The sequence below is a fragment of the Cucumis sativus genome, chromosome 1 (genome assembly GCF_000004075.3).
Source record: "Cucumis sativus cultivar 9930 chromosome 1, Cucumber_9930_V3, whole genome shotgun sequence".
NCBI classification, from domain to species: domain Eukaryota; kingdom Viridiplantae; phylum Streptophyta; class Magnoliopsida; order Cucurbitales; family Cucurbitaceae; genus Cucumis; species Cucumis sativus.
The window spans coordinates 19,588,267-19,603,120 of record NC_026655.2 but is presented as its reverse complement, the minus strand read 5'-3'; the positions used below and the strand labels follow the sequence as shown (position 1 = coordinate 19,603,120).

Below are 14,854 nucleotides of genomic sequence, written 5' to 3'. Positions count from 1 at the left end.
TTTTTTTTCTTTATTAATTTTTTGTTTAGTATTTCTTAATTTCTTAATTTCTTTTTAATTAAATTTTTCAAAAGCCAAAAAATAGGAATAATTATCAAACATAGCTTCGTTTCTTGTTCTAAAAAAAGAAAAAACTAGAAACAAAAAACAAAAATAGTTATTAAACATGATCTCGCTTTTTGTTCTTTATAAAAAAAAAAAACAAGGAACGAAAAACAAAAAATAGAAAATGTTATCAAACAAGCTACCAAACAAATATATTTTTCAAAATTTGAGAACTAAAAATGTAACTTGCACCTCAACGTTATCAATTTAATTAATTTTTTTTTCCATATATATATACATACAACATTTATCGAATAGTTAATTAAAGAATTCCACACCCCAAATGTAGCACTCTCTAACTCTATACCTCATAATTATTCAACTTTTAATACCTCAAATATCTCCGTTGTGTTTTTATGTATTAAAAAACAAAGAAAGACAATATCTTAATTTTTTTCGTAAGTTCAACAATGTGCAAGGTTGAAAGAATTTGAATTTTAAATTTTATGATCGAAGATATACCGATTTTAGAATTACAATTTAACTATTAGCTCAATGTAAATGGTAACCATAACACAATAATAATTGAGACGTAGTTAGTTGTTTATTTGAGGTCAAATTGACCGGTACAATAGATTTTTAATACTAAAAACTTAATATCCAACAACTAGAGTTTTAAATATCCATTCACATATTATTTAAAGCAACAAATAAACTATAATGTAAGAGTAAAAAGGGAACTTCTTTATAGTTCTTTTTAATATAGTATATATTTTTCACTAAACACCCATTTCCAATATATATATATATATATAACATCAACATATATCAATTAACTTAAAAGAATTAATTTTTTTTGTTTAATTATAATTTGATTGGATTTGAGTAATTAAGTTTGAAGTTTTATCATAACTCAATTCAACTCTAGATATAAAAGTTGGACCAAAAAGGGTAATAGGCCCAAGCCCAATAGTCAAAAGAGACAAATGTGTTCAAACTCAAGCCCAATAGTCAAAAGGATTTTAGTTAAGGAAGAATTAAAACTCTAAAAAATTGAAGCTCCGAAGAATTGAAGCCTTACACTTCTAAAAGCTTTCCACAAGCGCAAGTTCTTATCAATTTCAAGATCATCAACTGAAAGATCGAAGACTTGAAAAATCAAACTTTCCTTGAATTCCAGAATATTGAGTCTTAAATAGATTTGCAACCATAACTTCTTGAAAACCGATTATAAAAAAGTTTTAAGTCTTAATATTAGAGATTGTATCAACAACATCATACAAATCAATATACAAATTTCAATTTCACGAATTACACTTTTCCCGAATTCTCGTGTGAAGAGTGTTTTTTTTGCCATGAAAATGTAAAGAGATGGTTTTATTTATTTATTTATTATTCTTAGAAACCTCAGGAAAATATAATAGTTTTTCCTAATAATTATACCAATTTTAAATATATATTAAAAGACTGAATTGGATTTTTTTTTGAAAAAGTGAAAGAATTGACAAAATATAACGAAATTTTATATTATATCAATAATAGACGTTGATAAACAATGATAAACTTATATGTTTATAAGAGCATTGATAGACATTAATAAAATTTGTGAGTATTAGTATTTACATTGATAAAGTCTAATTCTTTTTTATATATTTTATAAATATTTTAGTTTATTTTGTTATATTTGAATTTTTTTTTAGATGAGCATACTTATTTTTTCAATTTTTTAAGTTTAAATACTATTTTTGTCTTTGTCTTTTTTTTTTTTTTTTTTAAGTTTTGGTTCATATTAGTCTCTATAATTTTAAAATATTCATTTTTGTCCATATCGGTTAATTTTAGTTCATACACTTTTAAAATATTCATTTTAAAAATATAACTATTTTGATCCATTCATTTTCATTCTTACTAAAATTTTAAGATATCAAAATTGTCACATTTTAAGAGTTGAAGGTAAAATGACTAAGAAGACAATATTGGAAATGAATTTCTTTATTTGATTCGTCTTTGATACAGTGTTGATGTTTATACACGTTACATGAAGATAAATATGGTAAAGATGTGATGAAATCAAATAAACAATTAAGGCGTGATTGAAAACCATGAGTCATGAAGGAAGTGATTAAGCATGACGTTGGAATATTCTCTTAATACAATACAAAAACTCTAACAAACAAATACTAGAATATGCACATGTGCTACGTGTTAAGACTTTTCTTTCTTTCGAAATTATCTATATACATATATATAAAGAAAATAGTATTGAATTGATAAACAATATGATAATTAAAGAAAATATTAGTTTATTAAATCAATACATTAGTGAATAATTGAGACGATCTCACTTAATCTATTGTAATTGCAACACAAACTATATATCAATGTAAAACGAAGCAACGAATAAAACAAAACACAATGAGTAAAAAGATCAAGAAAATAAAACTAAGTAGAAGAGAAAATTCTTTTTAGTCCATTTTAAAAATAGTGTAGATAGATAGGAGCCAAAATAAATCAAAATTAAAACAATATAATCAAGAACATTTTAAAAGTGTATGAACCAAAATGAATTGAACACAAGAATGGATGGATGGAAAGGTAGTATTTAAACCTAATTATTAAAGACATCCATCCACATTTGAAAAGGAAATTATTACCTTAACATTTATGTGGACAACGAAAATAGTTGCAAATTTAGTGGAAAGAGTCTTCCTCTGTTGAGGCGTAGTGACAATGGGTCAAAATTCAAAGGGATTTAAGGAATTTTCTTAGCTTCGATTCTAAAATGCTTTGAAGTCCTTCATTAGTGTTGAATATCCGACAACACACAATATCTTGTCTGCCCACAAATTCCTTTCCCAAATAGCTATTCAAAAGTTAAGAATCCTAACTTCTTTTCACCATCAAAAATCACTTTTTCATTGATGTTAAAGAATGAATAGAAACAGATGCGATTCAATAGTGATTTTCAAAATGCCGAAACTAACTTTTCAAACAACGTTTTTAGCAATTTGTAAAAACATATATCTCCCGAGACCTTTTCAAAGCCGTTGCTTTCACGCGCTCTCTCCTTTTCTCATTTTTTTTTTTATAGATTAGAGAAAAGGGGTTGAAGAACAGAGAGATAGCGAGAGGAAATGACTTTTGAACTAATTGAAGACTCTTGTTTTCCACCCCTTTTGTTTGGTGTACATGTGGGTCTTGCTCTTCTTGATGCCATTATTGCAGTTCTTGCATTTTATCAGGTTTCTAACCACCATTTCCATTGATTTTGCTTTTCTATTCTCCATTTTTAGAAACTATGGAATGTGGGTTTGCAATGTATTGTTCTATTGTTGTAATTTCAGATTGGAATTTTTGTTTTCTTTGCATAGGAATGTGGGTTTGTAATTTGAGGTTGCCATTTTCTGATTGTTTGAAGATTTTGGACAATTGGGGTTTTTGTTACTGGTCACTTAGTGATTGATACATCTTGTTGATCGGTTCGTTATTGAGTTTGTTAACTGTTTGATTTTCTGTAGATGACTAAAATGGGGTTTCAAATTGGTCTTTGGACTTTCCTTCACTGAGATTTGTTCTTTACCCACTTCATTACTGTTGCTTTTACTAGCCTCCTTTTTTTTTTTTTTTTTTTTTTTTTCTCTTTTTAATTTGTTAGCTAAACTTGGTTAGTTGGCAGCATCTGAGAATAGATGGCTTTGCTTTTGTGCTCACCACTTGTTTGATATTCAATAGTATTGCTTTAAGCAGTCCTGGGGACTTTCCAAGTCTTAGTTGTATTACAATTTCACTATCAACACACCACTCTCTCCTTTATTATTATTTCCTTGTTTTATTGCAATATGGATTATTTTTGTGTAAGAAAAATAATGGCTATTTATAAACATTTTCTATTCCAGTTAGCGAGGATTCAATCAAGAGATTCACGTGGTTGGACTCGTCAAAAAGTGAGTACTGCAGTGCATCTCTGTAGTTGAAATATGAAATCATTTTTTATAGATGCTTCCACTATTATCTCTTAGTTTCAGTTACATTTGTTGACTTTACTGGTAGTTTAGGGATCACGGCTCTTTGTTATTCATTTGGGCAGCCAATTCCATAGTTTCTGTTTCTAGTTATCTTTCCAGTATATGGGAGCTAGAGTGTGATCCGTGACATAATGTTATCACTAACACCCTATCTTAGAAAATAAATTTATATCTCTTACCTTTTGTGTTTAAGAATTGCTTGTTGGGAAACCTCATTGGATACTTGGATATAATCTCCAAGCTTCAAAGTCTTAGATCTAAATTCCCATGTTGAATTTTTTTTAACCTAAAATGCTTGTTTTCTCCTAGAGTTTCCCTTAGGGGAGCACAACCTTATTGAGGATCCACTGCCTTGGTTACCCGCATGATTTTTTTTTTGTTGAACCAGAAGCAAGTGGGTTGTACTTAATGAGGGTATATCCTTCTTATCTGCAAGGATACCGGCTTATATTGGGATCTGTGTAAAGTAGAATAGTGTAGATATGAAATAGGTATGACAGATGTATGACTCTTCAACTTCCTGCTTCACTTGTGTTCCACCGGATTTCTTCTGGTTCATGCTATAGAACACACTAAAGTCTGTACTCGGGTTGTGAAATTGAGTATGAGGCTATCATCGATTGTGCTTCTTCTAGCTATTGATCATGGTGGGATCAAAGAGGAAAGTGGCAAAGGCAACTTTTCTAAGGATTAGAAAAAATGGTCGTAATGCATGCCAATGCAACATTCTCCAAGATGTTTAATGATGTGCGCAGTTGTGACTTCTGTTTCTTTGACATTGTATGCAAAGACATATACTTATTGATATTGAAGTATAAATTTATTAGTCGTATGTGGATTTTGGTCTCATACTACTTGCAAACTGCAGGTGTTTCATCTATTGATTGGTTCTTCTAACTTGGGTAAGGCATTGCCATTTTCATAATCATTTTCAAAATCTCTCTTTTCTGCCTCTACATTCTATTATTGTGACCCAGTTTCTAAATTTATTTGTATTTATTATTTATTTACAAGACTCAAACATGGTTCCTTGAATGAATTTTTGTCATGGCAGGTTATTTAGCTTATTTTATCTTGAGTCTTTTTGCCGCTTGCAATGGGTGGCTATGTTGGTCAGGTTCTTGTGGTTTCGTTTTTATGGGTAATCTCTCATTGACAAATATTCTGTTAGTCTTGATATTAGGACATGAACAATACTAATTAAATATGGAACTTCTTTTTTGCAGCCTTCCCCAAAATTCTAGTTCTCGCTTTGTTTCTTCTTCTTTTGTCATTCTGGTAAGTGGTAATTTCCTTTTATCGTTGGCATCCTGAACTTTTTATGAGTTCATTTTTTATACATTGAAGAAAAGTTCTCTCCTTTTAATTTTTTCTTTTGGTAGAGTCTCATTAATATTAGTTTATCTATAGCAATTTGGATGTAGTTATTTTTAAAAGTGTTAGATAATATATAATTAAATTTACCTTCACCGATCAAGCTTTTGGGTCAATCGGTGATTTAAGAAAAAGAAATCCACAAGTATAGTATAGATCTCATCATCATATGATATTCTTACACTTTTCTTCAAAACTTTTTCCATTTTGTTTCACGTATGTGGCTCAAAAAATAGCTTTTGCTACATTCAAAGCAATTTCGACCATTGTTTGAATTGATGCTCACGCTAGACCTGAGTAATATTGTTTTTCCAATCTTTGTGGAAACACCTGAATGAATTGAGAACTTGCAGCTGCTTAAAGCAGCTCTCGTAATTGAAAAGGAAAAATCAAACCAAATGTTCTCGATCCTTTATACTGCTCTTACACTTTTAGCAAGCAAGTACATGTTGATGTTTACATAAATGGGAACTAGAGGAGTTTTCAGGGATCACCCACTACACAAAGCAATATGGAAGAATTTTTACCCAAAAAAGATTAAATTCTTTATTTAGGAAGTCAGTCACTATGCTATCAATACTGGCTACAGAATGCAGAAACGTAGCCCCTACATGGCAATATCTCCACATTGTTGTCACATCTGCAAAAATGTACCAGACTCACTGACCACATCTTCCTCCTATTAAACCACCAATTAATCCAAAAGCTTAAGCCGGTAGTTGAAGGCAAATTTAATTATATATCACCAACACTCCCCCTCATTTGTGGGCTTGAAATATTTGAAAGGCCCAACAAGTGAAAATCGGTTTTAATTGGGGAGGAAACGACTATGCAGGGCCTTGAACACAAGACCTCCCTGGACCACCTGCTCTGATATCATATTAAACCACTAATTCATCCAAAAGCTTAAGCTGGTGGTTGAAGGCAAATTTAATTATATATCACCAACACCTCCAATGTCACTTTGCCGAAAGATTTTGGAAGGAAATCATACATATTTTTGTATGGAATGTCACCTTTCCATGAATCCATCAGCGCCCTGACATACAAACTCACTGGTCACCGATTCACTAAACAAAAGAAGATCATGTGGATTGATCTGATCCGATCTTTTCTTTGGAACATTTGGAAGGAAAGAAACAAACGTCTATTCACAGAGAAGAAAAGCTCCTATGTCTGTTCTTTTAAACTTGTTATTTATCATGCCATGAGCTGATGTAAAAACAACACCCTTTTTCATTCTTATGATCTTTCCTTCCTTCTAACCAACTGGAGAAATCTTATGAACTCCATTGGCCTTGGGCCACAACCCTTCTTTTATTTTATATATAAATGAAATCGTCTTCATAAAAAAATTGTTGAGTTATTTATTTTATTTACATATTGATAGAAGCATAGGTAACATACCGATATTAATTTTCGTTCTTGAAAGATTATGGAATCGATATCAATAAATATTCCTCAGTGATATGTTAGTGAGATGATGGAGAAGTTTCTTTATTCTCTCGGCCAAAACTATTGCATTAAGTAGACAAGTTAGAATTGAACGTTCCTCTTTTTATTTTTTAATTTTCTATTCCATTTCGTTAGAATTATTTGATAGATGTTGCTTATGGATCTGTCAAAAACTTTTGTAGGGTTGACCTTTGCCATCAGCCAGAGGATGAAGATGACGAGGATGAAGAGAGGAGTTTCGAGGAAGGCTTATTGGAGAAGATCTCTAGTAAACCAAGTACATCAAATACCGATTGGAGCAGGAGATGGTGGGTTCCTGTACGACTGCCACATGTTGGAAGCCGTCAAAATTTAGTAATACTGGTACATGACATAATGTTCTTTCTAGCATCCTGTAAATCTCCTAGTTAGGGAAATATTAAGATTATTAGTAGGAGCATGTTAGTAAATAGCTAATAAGTTTGTTAGGGCTTTTAGTTATAAATAGAGGGAGTGAGTTGGGAGCAAGAAGTATAGATCATTTTCGTAGGATTTTTCAAAATGGGAATTTTGGTAGAGTGTAGCCTTCTCGAAAGGCTACAATATCATAGTTTCTTTATTGATTGGGTAATATAATTCAATCCGTGGTGGTCACCTACCCATGAATTAATTTTTCTATGAGTTGTCTTGACACCAAAATATTGTAGGGTCAGACAGGTTGTCCTGTGAGATTAATCGAGAAGTGCGTAAGATGGCCTGGATACTCGCGGATATAAAAAGAAAGATAATGTAATATAGTTTTGTCTTTCGTGTTTGTTTATCTTCTTTATCTTTCTTGAGTATTCTTGTTTGGTGTTAAACTAGCTCATCCACTCTAATTTTCTTTATATCCTCTCTTGTCGCTGGAGCAGATGCCAATTTCTAACTAAGAAATTGGAGTATTCAAATGAAAAATCTGATCCGTTGCTGTTTATGTACAGGTGGTCACAATTATCTTTGTTTTAACATTGGCATTTGCTGTGATACTGTGGCTTGAGATGGGAAACATATCCATTGATTCTTTGGTAGCTGTTCAGGTATTAAGAATCTTAAAACCGATTTGTATTCAACCAACCTTTTTCCAATTGAGACCACACCATTTAGCTAGAAATCTGCTGCTCGTCGAGATGTCACTATGGCCAAAAAACATGTCATGATAGTCCAGCTCAATATCAGTCTCCAGTTTTCTCCTTTTTAATCTTTTTAAAATACTATTATTAATATGCTATGAAATAATGTGGGAATCAATTTTACCATTATGCAGGTAGTATATGTAGATCTTTTTGCTGTAATGACACTCTTATTAGGAGGCGCATTAGCTTTCTATGGTTAGCAACTATTCTTCATACTAGTTTTTGGTTATTTTAATGTCTTTACTCATAATTATCAATTCTAGTCTGATTGTAATTCTCCGTCCTAGGAGTATCCTTATTGCATAATGGCCAAGGATCTCTTCCATAATATGTCTGATAATTTCATCTCTAAAAAGAACCTCTTTCATAATGGAAGTTAAAAGAAGTTCATACAAAAACGTTGGCAGGGGCATTGGTATCTGAAATATAATTTCAGCTTTCTGGGAGAGTTTGATCGATCAAGTATATAAAAGACAATGCTTGAAAAACCTACATAATTCCACGTAGTAGGACTTTATCTTTGATGGGTTTATGTTATTCACTTACATTGTTATGAACATCTTTTCTCTCTCTCTCTTTTTGCCGTTCAGGATTGCTCTTGTTCTTGAAAATGAGAAGAGTCAGATCTGAGAGGGCATCATCTGAAATATTGAAGGTACCATTTTTTTCTTTCTTGGTTGATGACTTGATGTTGATGTTTTAGCAGTTTTTGCTTCAGAGTACTTCATATACAGAACTTCTTATTTGCTCATTCTTTAACGGATCGCTGTCCTGTGCGTTGCATTCAATCACTGCATTCATCTTATTGCTTTGGAATTATTCTCTTGCATTCCAGGTTGCAGGTTTGGCTGCCGTGTCAGTTGTATGTTTCACTTCAAGTGCACTTGTAGCTTTTTTAACAAATATCCCGGTATACCCTCAATTTAACTAACGAATTCTTGTTTTCTTCAGAAGAAGGCCAAAGAAAAAGTGAGAAACATGTAATATCAGTTGATAAAATTATGAATTTTACTCATTATGGTTGCAGGTACCGATTCAATGGCAACGGCAATATCACATTTATGGTGCATATACTTCTATTTTGCAGATTACATATTATTTTATAGGTATCGGCTTTTAAAATTAGTTTATTGTGCTTGTTGCTTGAGTTTTGGATCTGTCTAAGTTGTTGTTAGCCTCTTAAAATCTCCCTTTCATATATTGAACCATTTGTTTTGGGAAATTGATCAGGTCACCTACCTACTTAAATTCCTGCATCAGATTCATTTTCTTTGCTCTCTTCAAACATCTTATATCTCAAAAATAGTCTTACATCTTTGCAAGACTCCACCTTTTTAAGGTTGGTTCCAGTCGATTTGGAACTTGCTTTTAGTCATCGGATTGGAGGCCCCGCGCCTTCATCCCTCCCTTGGCCAACCTGGGCAAGCCTCTGGCATCTCACTCTACTTGAAGGGGATGGAGGAACCTGCTCTTCGGGTTTATACAATTTTCTTTGAATTTTGATATGAAGCAGATTGTTATGCCAGGATCAACTATTCCTTCAGCATTTGTTCTCTGGATCATGAGAGAATTACCACCATGGATTGCAGCTAGTTCCCAAGAACAAACAAGAACAATAACCTTTGTTTGTGACGATGCTGCAACCGTACATCGTCCTCAGGAATGGACTTTGACGACAAATTCTCCGGTTTGTATTTCATTAGAATTATTTAACCTTCTTATATCATCCTGCTGAATTCATTTTGTTATCATTAATTTGGAGGCCCCATTCCTGAAAATGGAAAAATCTGAGTAGTTGAGAACTTTCAAAATCCATAATATAGTAGGTAGAGACGTTAGAGTTGACTTAGCGTGCAGTTGTCTGTTTGTACACTAAAACTAAAGATTCCAACATCTTCAAAGTGTATAGACAATGAATGCTAAATCAACTCTAACATCTCTACTATATGTGTGTTTGAAAGCCTTCCACTTGGGTTTTCTCGTTTTGTAGGAGTGTGGCCCCAAATTCCCAGTAACAAAAGTTGGGTCTTCCTTTTACTTTCTTTTATCTTCATGAACTTTTCTCTGCTGAATTTCTCTTAGATGATGACTTTGACTGACATATAATATTAGGGAGCCTGTTCTTTCCACCCTTCATTTTTTGTTTTTTTAATGCACAAGCAAGGGACCGTTGGCAAGGGACCATGATGGTTGTTGATACCTTTGTTTGTAGGTACCATCAAGGGGTAGTCCCATATAAATGCTTTTTGTGATGCAAGTTTAGTCTGCCAAATTTTAGAAGTGTGCCAGAATTGTTGATTGTATTGCAGTTGTGATCGAAACTGTTGCATTATGTTTGGTGAGCGGTATCGAGAAGTCCGTAAGGTTGTGTTGGTACCGTGTTGTTCTATGATTTTGTAAACATGTGTATATACTTCTCTTGCATATTGCTTCAATCAAATGTTAATAGAATAAGTTGGTATCTCAAACTAACCGCTGATTGATTAGTTTAATTCTTCCTTTAATGAAGTGTCGTTTGGTGCACTAAATTGAATTATGAAATTTGAAGTTAATATGTTTGTGGAGTTAGAAAGTCTATATTTGGAAGTGAAAAGTTGAGTTATTAAGTCGGTGAAAAGCTGAGTTATCTCATATAGTTCTAATGTAATCTAAAGCAATTTGGTTTTTCTACTATCTTTGTTTGTTTCTTTTTGTTCAACCATTCAATTAGACATTTTTCTTCTAAAATTTTAAATTCTCAAGAAAATTGTACATGCATCTAGAATTTTCTACATTCAAATATTGAATTTGTGGTAGACAATCTTGCTTCATACAAACAAGAAAGTATAATTTTCACGAGTTAAACATGGAAAATAATAAATAAAAAAGAAGGAAAAAACTAGGGTTCTTGATCGGTTAGGGCATTAAGAAACATTACATGAAAATTTTTCAATATGGTAGTTTAGTTATGAAATTGAAATTGAAACAAATTTGGTCAGCTTCAGTTTTAGTGCAAATGTTTATTAACTAATTTTAAAAATTTTAAATAAACTATAATGAATTAAGTTTCATTTTGAAAAATTCACTTTCAATTCCTTTAAAATTAATTAATAGATATCCTTAAAAAAAAACTTAATAGATATTAACACAAAATATCAAAAAGTTGAGTGTTTAGTGGAAATTCAAAATTGAAAGTGCAAATGTTGAAACTTAAAAACTAAAATAAATATTAAATCAATAATCTGGAAATCAAATTGTATTTTATCCTAAATTTAAAATATAATTAATATGTATGGCATGCTTCTTTTAACATTGAAAACCAAATCAAGTAGCCAATGCAAAGCACTCTGGTCCCTATAATTTGTTTGTTCTTAGAATTTAATAAGTAACAATTCAGTCATAACTTTTGTGATTTACAAACAAATTTCTCCCTAGATATCTACATGTAAAAGAAATTTCATAATATTTTTTACCACGACTTTGTTTTATGAAACTCATTTTCTGATTAATGGGTAGTATTTTATAATTGCTTTTTTTTTCTTTCTTTTTTTTTTTTTTATAAAAAAAGTAAATATATCAATGAATATGGGAGTTGAGAAAACGAATAGAGTTCGCAAGGGAAGCAGTTTTCTTGTCCCACACCGTTTAAACATCCTATGAAGCAGAAAGAAAGTGGGTATAAAATAGGTATGAATATGGCATGATAAAGCATACCTTTCTCGGCCTTTTGGCTAAGATCAAGTGTAGTATCTGTTCTTATCAGTTTAATATCTGATACGTGGGCCATTGGCCCACATGATATTAAATTAATCTTTTTAGGGGGAGAGCCCAACACAATAGCTTGCTATTGGGGCTCTCGAGTGTCGCCCATGCGTTGCACTGCTGTCTGGGCCTGGCGTACCCCTCCAAATTTTAGTGTAAACAATTATAGGAAGGAAAATCTTTAAACACTATTGGATTTTGTCAATGAAATTGGTATTATTTATGTATTATATTTAATTAGAAATAGAATAACTATATTTTTCATGATTAACTAATAAATTTATTTTGATGCAAGGGTTATTTATAACAACCCAAGCATTTTTGAATGCAATAAGATTTCTTAGAGGTATTATTTTATTTTATAAATAAAATTGGCAAATTAAGTGTATTGAAATTATTATTATTTTTTACGTTAATGCCTCGATATAAAGTACTATTTATTCTTTTCTTTTTTCAAGATTTCCATCTTACTTCTTCAATTAAAAAAAATATATTTTCTTCCATCTACCCTTCTCATTTCTTTATTTCTTTTTCACTTCTCATTTCTTTATTTCTTGTTCGAGGTATTCAATAATATATATTTTTATATCTTTTTATATAAATTTTATTTTTATTATATTACAAAATAACACCAGTTCACTACCTTTGTACAATTACAATATCCGAGATTCCGATATTATTTTACACTTTGACAAGTTAATTAAAAGGTATAAAAAGTTATTTTATTGTTATTGTTATTTTTGTTGTTATTATTATTTTTTATTTTTTTATTGGTATTATTATTATTATTATTATTATTCTTGTTTGATATTCAATAAACATATATTTTATTTCCTCTCCATTTTGTTTAATTATATGATAAATTTGAAGAAGTTGCAACAATAAGAAAAAAAAGAAAAAAAAGATAGAAAATGATTTTGTCTACTGACTACAGATAGAAGGAAAAAAAAAAAAACCTAACTTGAACGAACAATATTTATCCCAATTTTTTAAAAATTAATTAATAATGAAAAAATGTGTAGAACTTATTTTAAAGTTTTAATATTGCAAGCATGAAACAAATGTTGTTTACTCTCTCACAAGTTCAAATCTTTGTTAAACAAGAATTTAAAAACATGTATATGTGTGTATATATAAGACTTAAATCTATTATATATAGGACATAAAGTAAAGTAGGACAACAATAACAGTTTCAAAATCTGCATTCTTAGAAGAAATTTGTTGAATTGGTCACAAGTCACGGTTAGAATTGATAATTTAATTGGAGATTTTGTGGAATTAGTAATAATTGGAGAAACTTTATAGTTAGTTGAAAAATAAAAGTTTTTTTTAAGACAATAAAAAAGTTAATTATTATTATTACTATTATAATTATTGCAACAAAATATATCTCTTACATGAATGGAAATATTATCAACAGATTATCTGGGATTGAATAGGACGTTCCATCATGTTTGCACATAAATGTTCTCTGTCAAATTGAATTCAACCAATATGCTTTGTCTATAGACATAAATGATGGGATAGAGATAATGCTCTTTACGATGAATAATGCTCCACCCCTTCCACATACTGTGGAACTCTATATTTCTCAACCAAAATTTTAAAATTTAGCTCCAATGGTTGACGATATTAACGAGTTTGAAACTCCTAATGAGGAATATGATTGTTTCGACTCCACTATTGCTACAAATGCAGAGGAGGCTGAAGTAGATGATGATGATAGTGATATAGATTAGCCACCTGCTGAACTATTCGGTGTTCATGATGTTCCTGAAGCCTTCAACCAGATAGATTTGAATGAAATGAATAGTGGCTTCGATAATAATCTTGATGAAGAAAATTCGGGATCTGAGTTTGGAAAACTTATGATGATCTCGATCTTGTAAGGACAAGGTGTAATTTTGATAAACCATCTCTAATTTGAGCTTGAGTTTTTATTATATTCCAGATTTCTTATTGTATTACATTTTCGAGGATTCAAGGTTAATAGATTTGTTTCTAGGTTGATATATTTTTGGTTGTTGTAGTTCCATTGATAATATGTAGAGTACATTCTGCAGGCAGTTGAGTTATGGATTGTTGACAAAGTTGTTCTTTAAACTGAGAACTCTATTGGTGGAAATTCCTATAATTTCAAATTCAATGAACTTTTTGTTTCTTCTTATTTTCCTCATCTTATTCTCTTTGGTACTAATGGGTTTCTAACATTGTGCTTCAATTGAAAAAGACAAACAGCAACGGAGCCATTCATCTTCTTGATCTTTCATTTACAAAATCATTAATCTACGACTGCCAGCATTTGAAATTCTAGTGATTAATTTTTTTTTGCAGCAAACTGTGAGTTACTGCTAGTTTTTTCTTGGTTGGTTTATCGATTTTACTTATGTTATTTTGAAGTTTGATTATGAAGGAAAGAGTCTCAAAATGACTAGATTATGCTCATTGTTTGACTTAGAACTTCCAGGAAGTTGTGGTACGGTTTAGAAGGAAATGGTAAAAAATAATAAAATGATAAAGGAGCCCTTGTAGTTGAAAGCCATAAACAATTGATTTTCCAACCAAGGTAACACATCTAGGAGGGGAGAGTTAAAAAATCACTTTTTTCATATATATTTTTGTGGGCATCTAGGCTAATTCAATCATTTCATTGTATGTCCACAACTCTTATTAATAGTTCTGCTTTGCGAATATGCAAATTTCTCTTATCCTACATTTTTCTTCATTTGCACTTTTGTTCTTGACATGTCTTCTGATTAGAGAGCCTTGACAACGTCTCATTAATCTCAACTTCTCCCTTTTCTGTTACATTTAATCTCATTTTTCTTTGATTGTGTTACTTTTTTCATAGCCCTGAAATATATGCCTCATGTAATATAATCTGTAGATATTGGTTTGACACAAATATGTTTTAGTGAGAATCATCTAGGAATAGATTAATGCTACTTTTAGTTCAGCAAGTTACTAAACATTTTACATGGGAATGGATTGATATCATTCATTTGCATTCTTTTAGTTTGAATATGTACCATTTGTTTATAAGTGCAAAAACTATCAGGAACT

The 14,854-nt window shown here is 31.0% G+C and overlaps 1 protein-coding gene and 1 non-coding gene across 5 annotated transcripts; both read left to right on the top strand.

Moving 5' to 3' along the window:
• Positions 1 to 2,890: 2,890 nt before the first annotated feature.
• Positions 2,891 to 10,602, top strand: LOC101216340 (tobamovirus multiplication protein 1). Of its 4 annotated transcripts, none has more exons than XR_004214083.1 (13): positions 2,893 to 3,287; positions 3,942 to 3,989; positions 4,939 to 4,972; positions 5,125 to 5,211; positions 5,297 to 5,348; positions 7,082 to 7,262; positions 7,859 to 7,954; positions 8,182 to 8,245; positions 8,641 to 8,705; positions 8,886 to 8,960; positions 9,078 to 9,156; positions 9,564 to 9,737; positions 10,263 to 10,602. XR_004214083.1 is itself a non-coding variant. In XM_011659026.2 (13 exons), the coding sequence occupies exons 1-13, from the start codon at positions 3,180 to 3,182 to the stop codon at positions 10,287 to 10,289; spliced, it is 1,077 nt and encodes a 358-aa protein (XP_011657328.1). In that variant the 5' UTR covers positions 2,897 to 3,179; the 3' UTR covers positions 10,290 to 10,602. The 4 variants fall into 4 exon arrangements, 3 of the variants coding, with proteins under 3 accessions (XP_031736079.1, XP_011657347.1, XP_011657328.1); XM_011659026.2 differs by having other exon boundaries at positions 2,897 to 3,287; positions 9,577 to 9,737; XM_031880219.1 differs by having other exon boundaries at positions 2,891 to 3,287; positions 9,577 to 10,602.
• A 1,137-nt stretch (positions 10,603 to 11,739) lies between these two features.
• On the top strand, positions 11,740 to 11,935 carry LOC116401835. Its single transcript, XR_004214240.1, has one exon. It is a non-coding gene; the product is annotated as a U2 spliceosomal RNA (small nuclear RNA).
• The last annotated feature ends 2,919 nt before the right edge of the window (positions 11,936 to 14,854 follow it).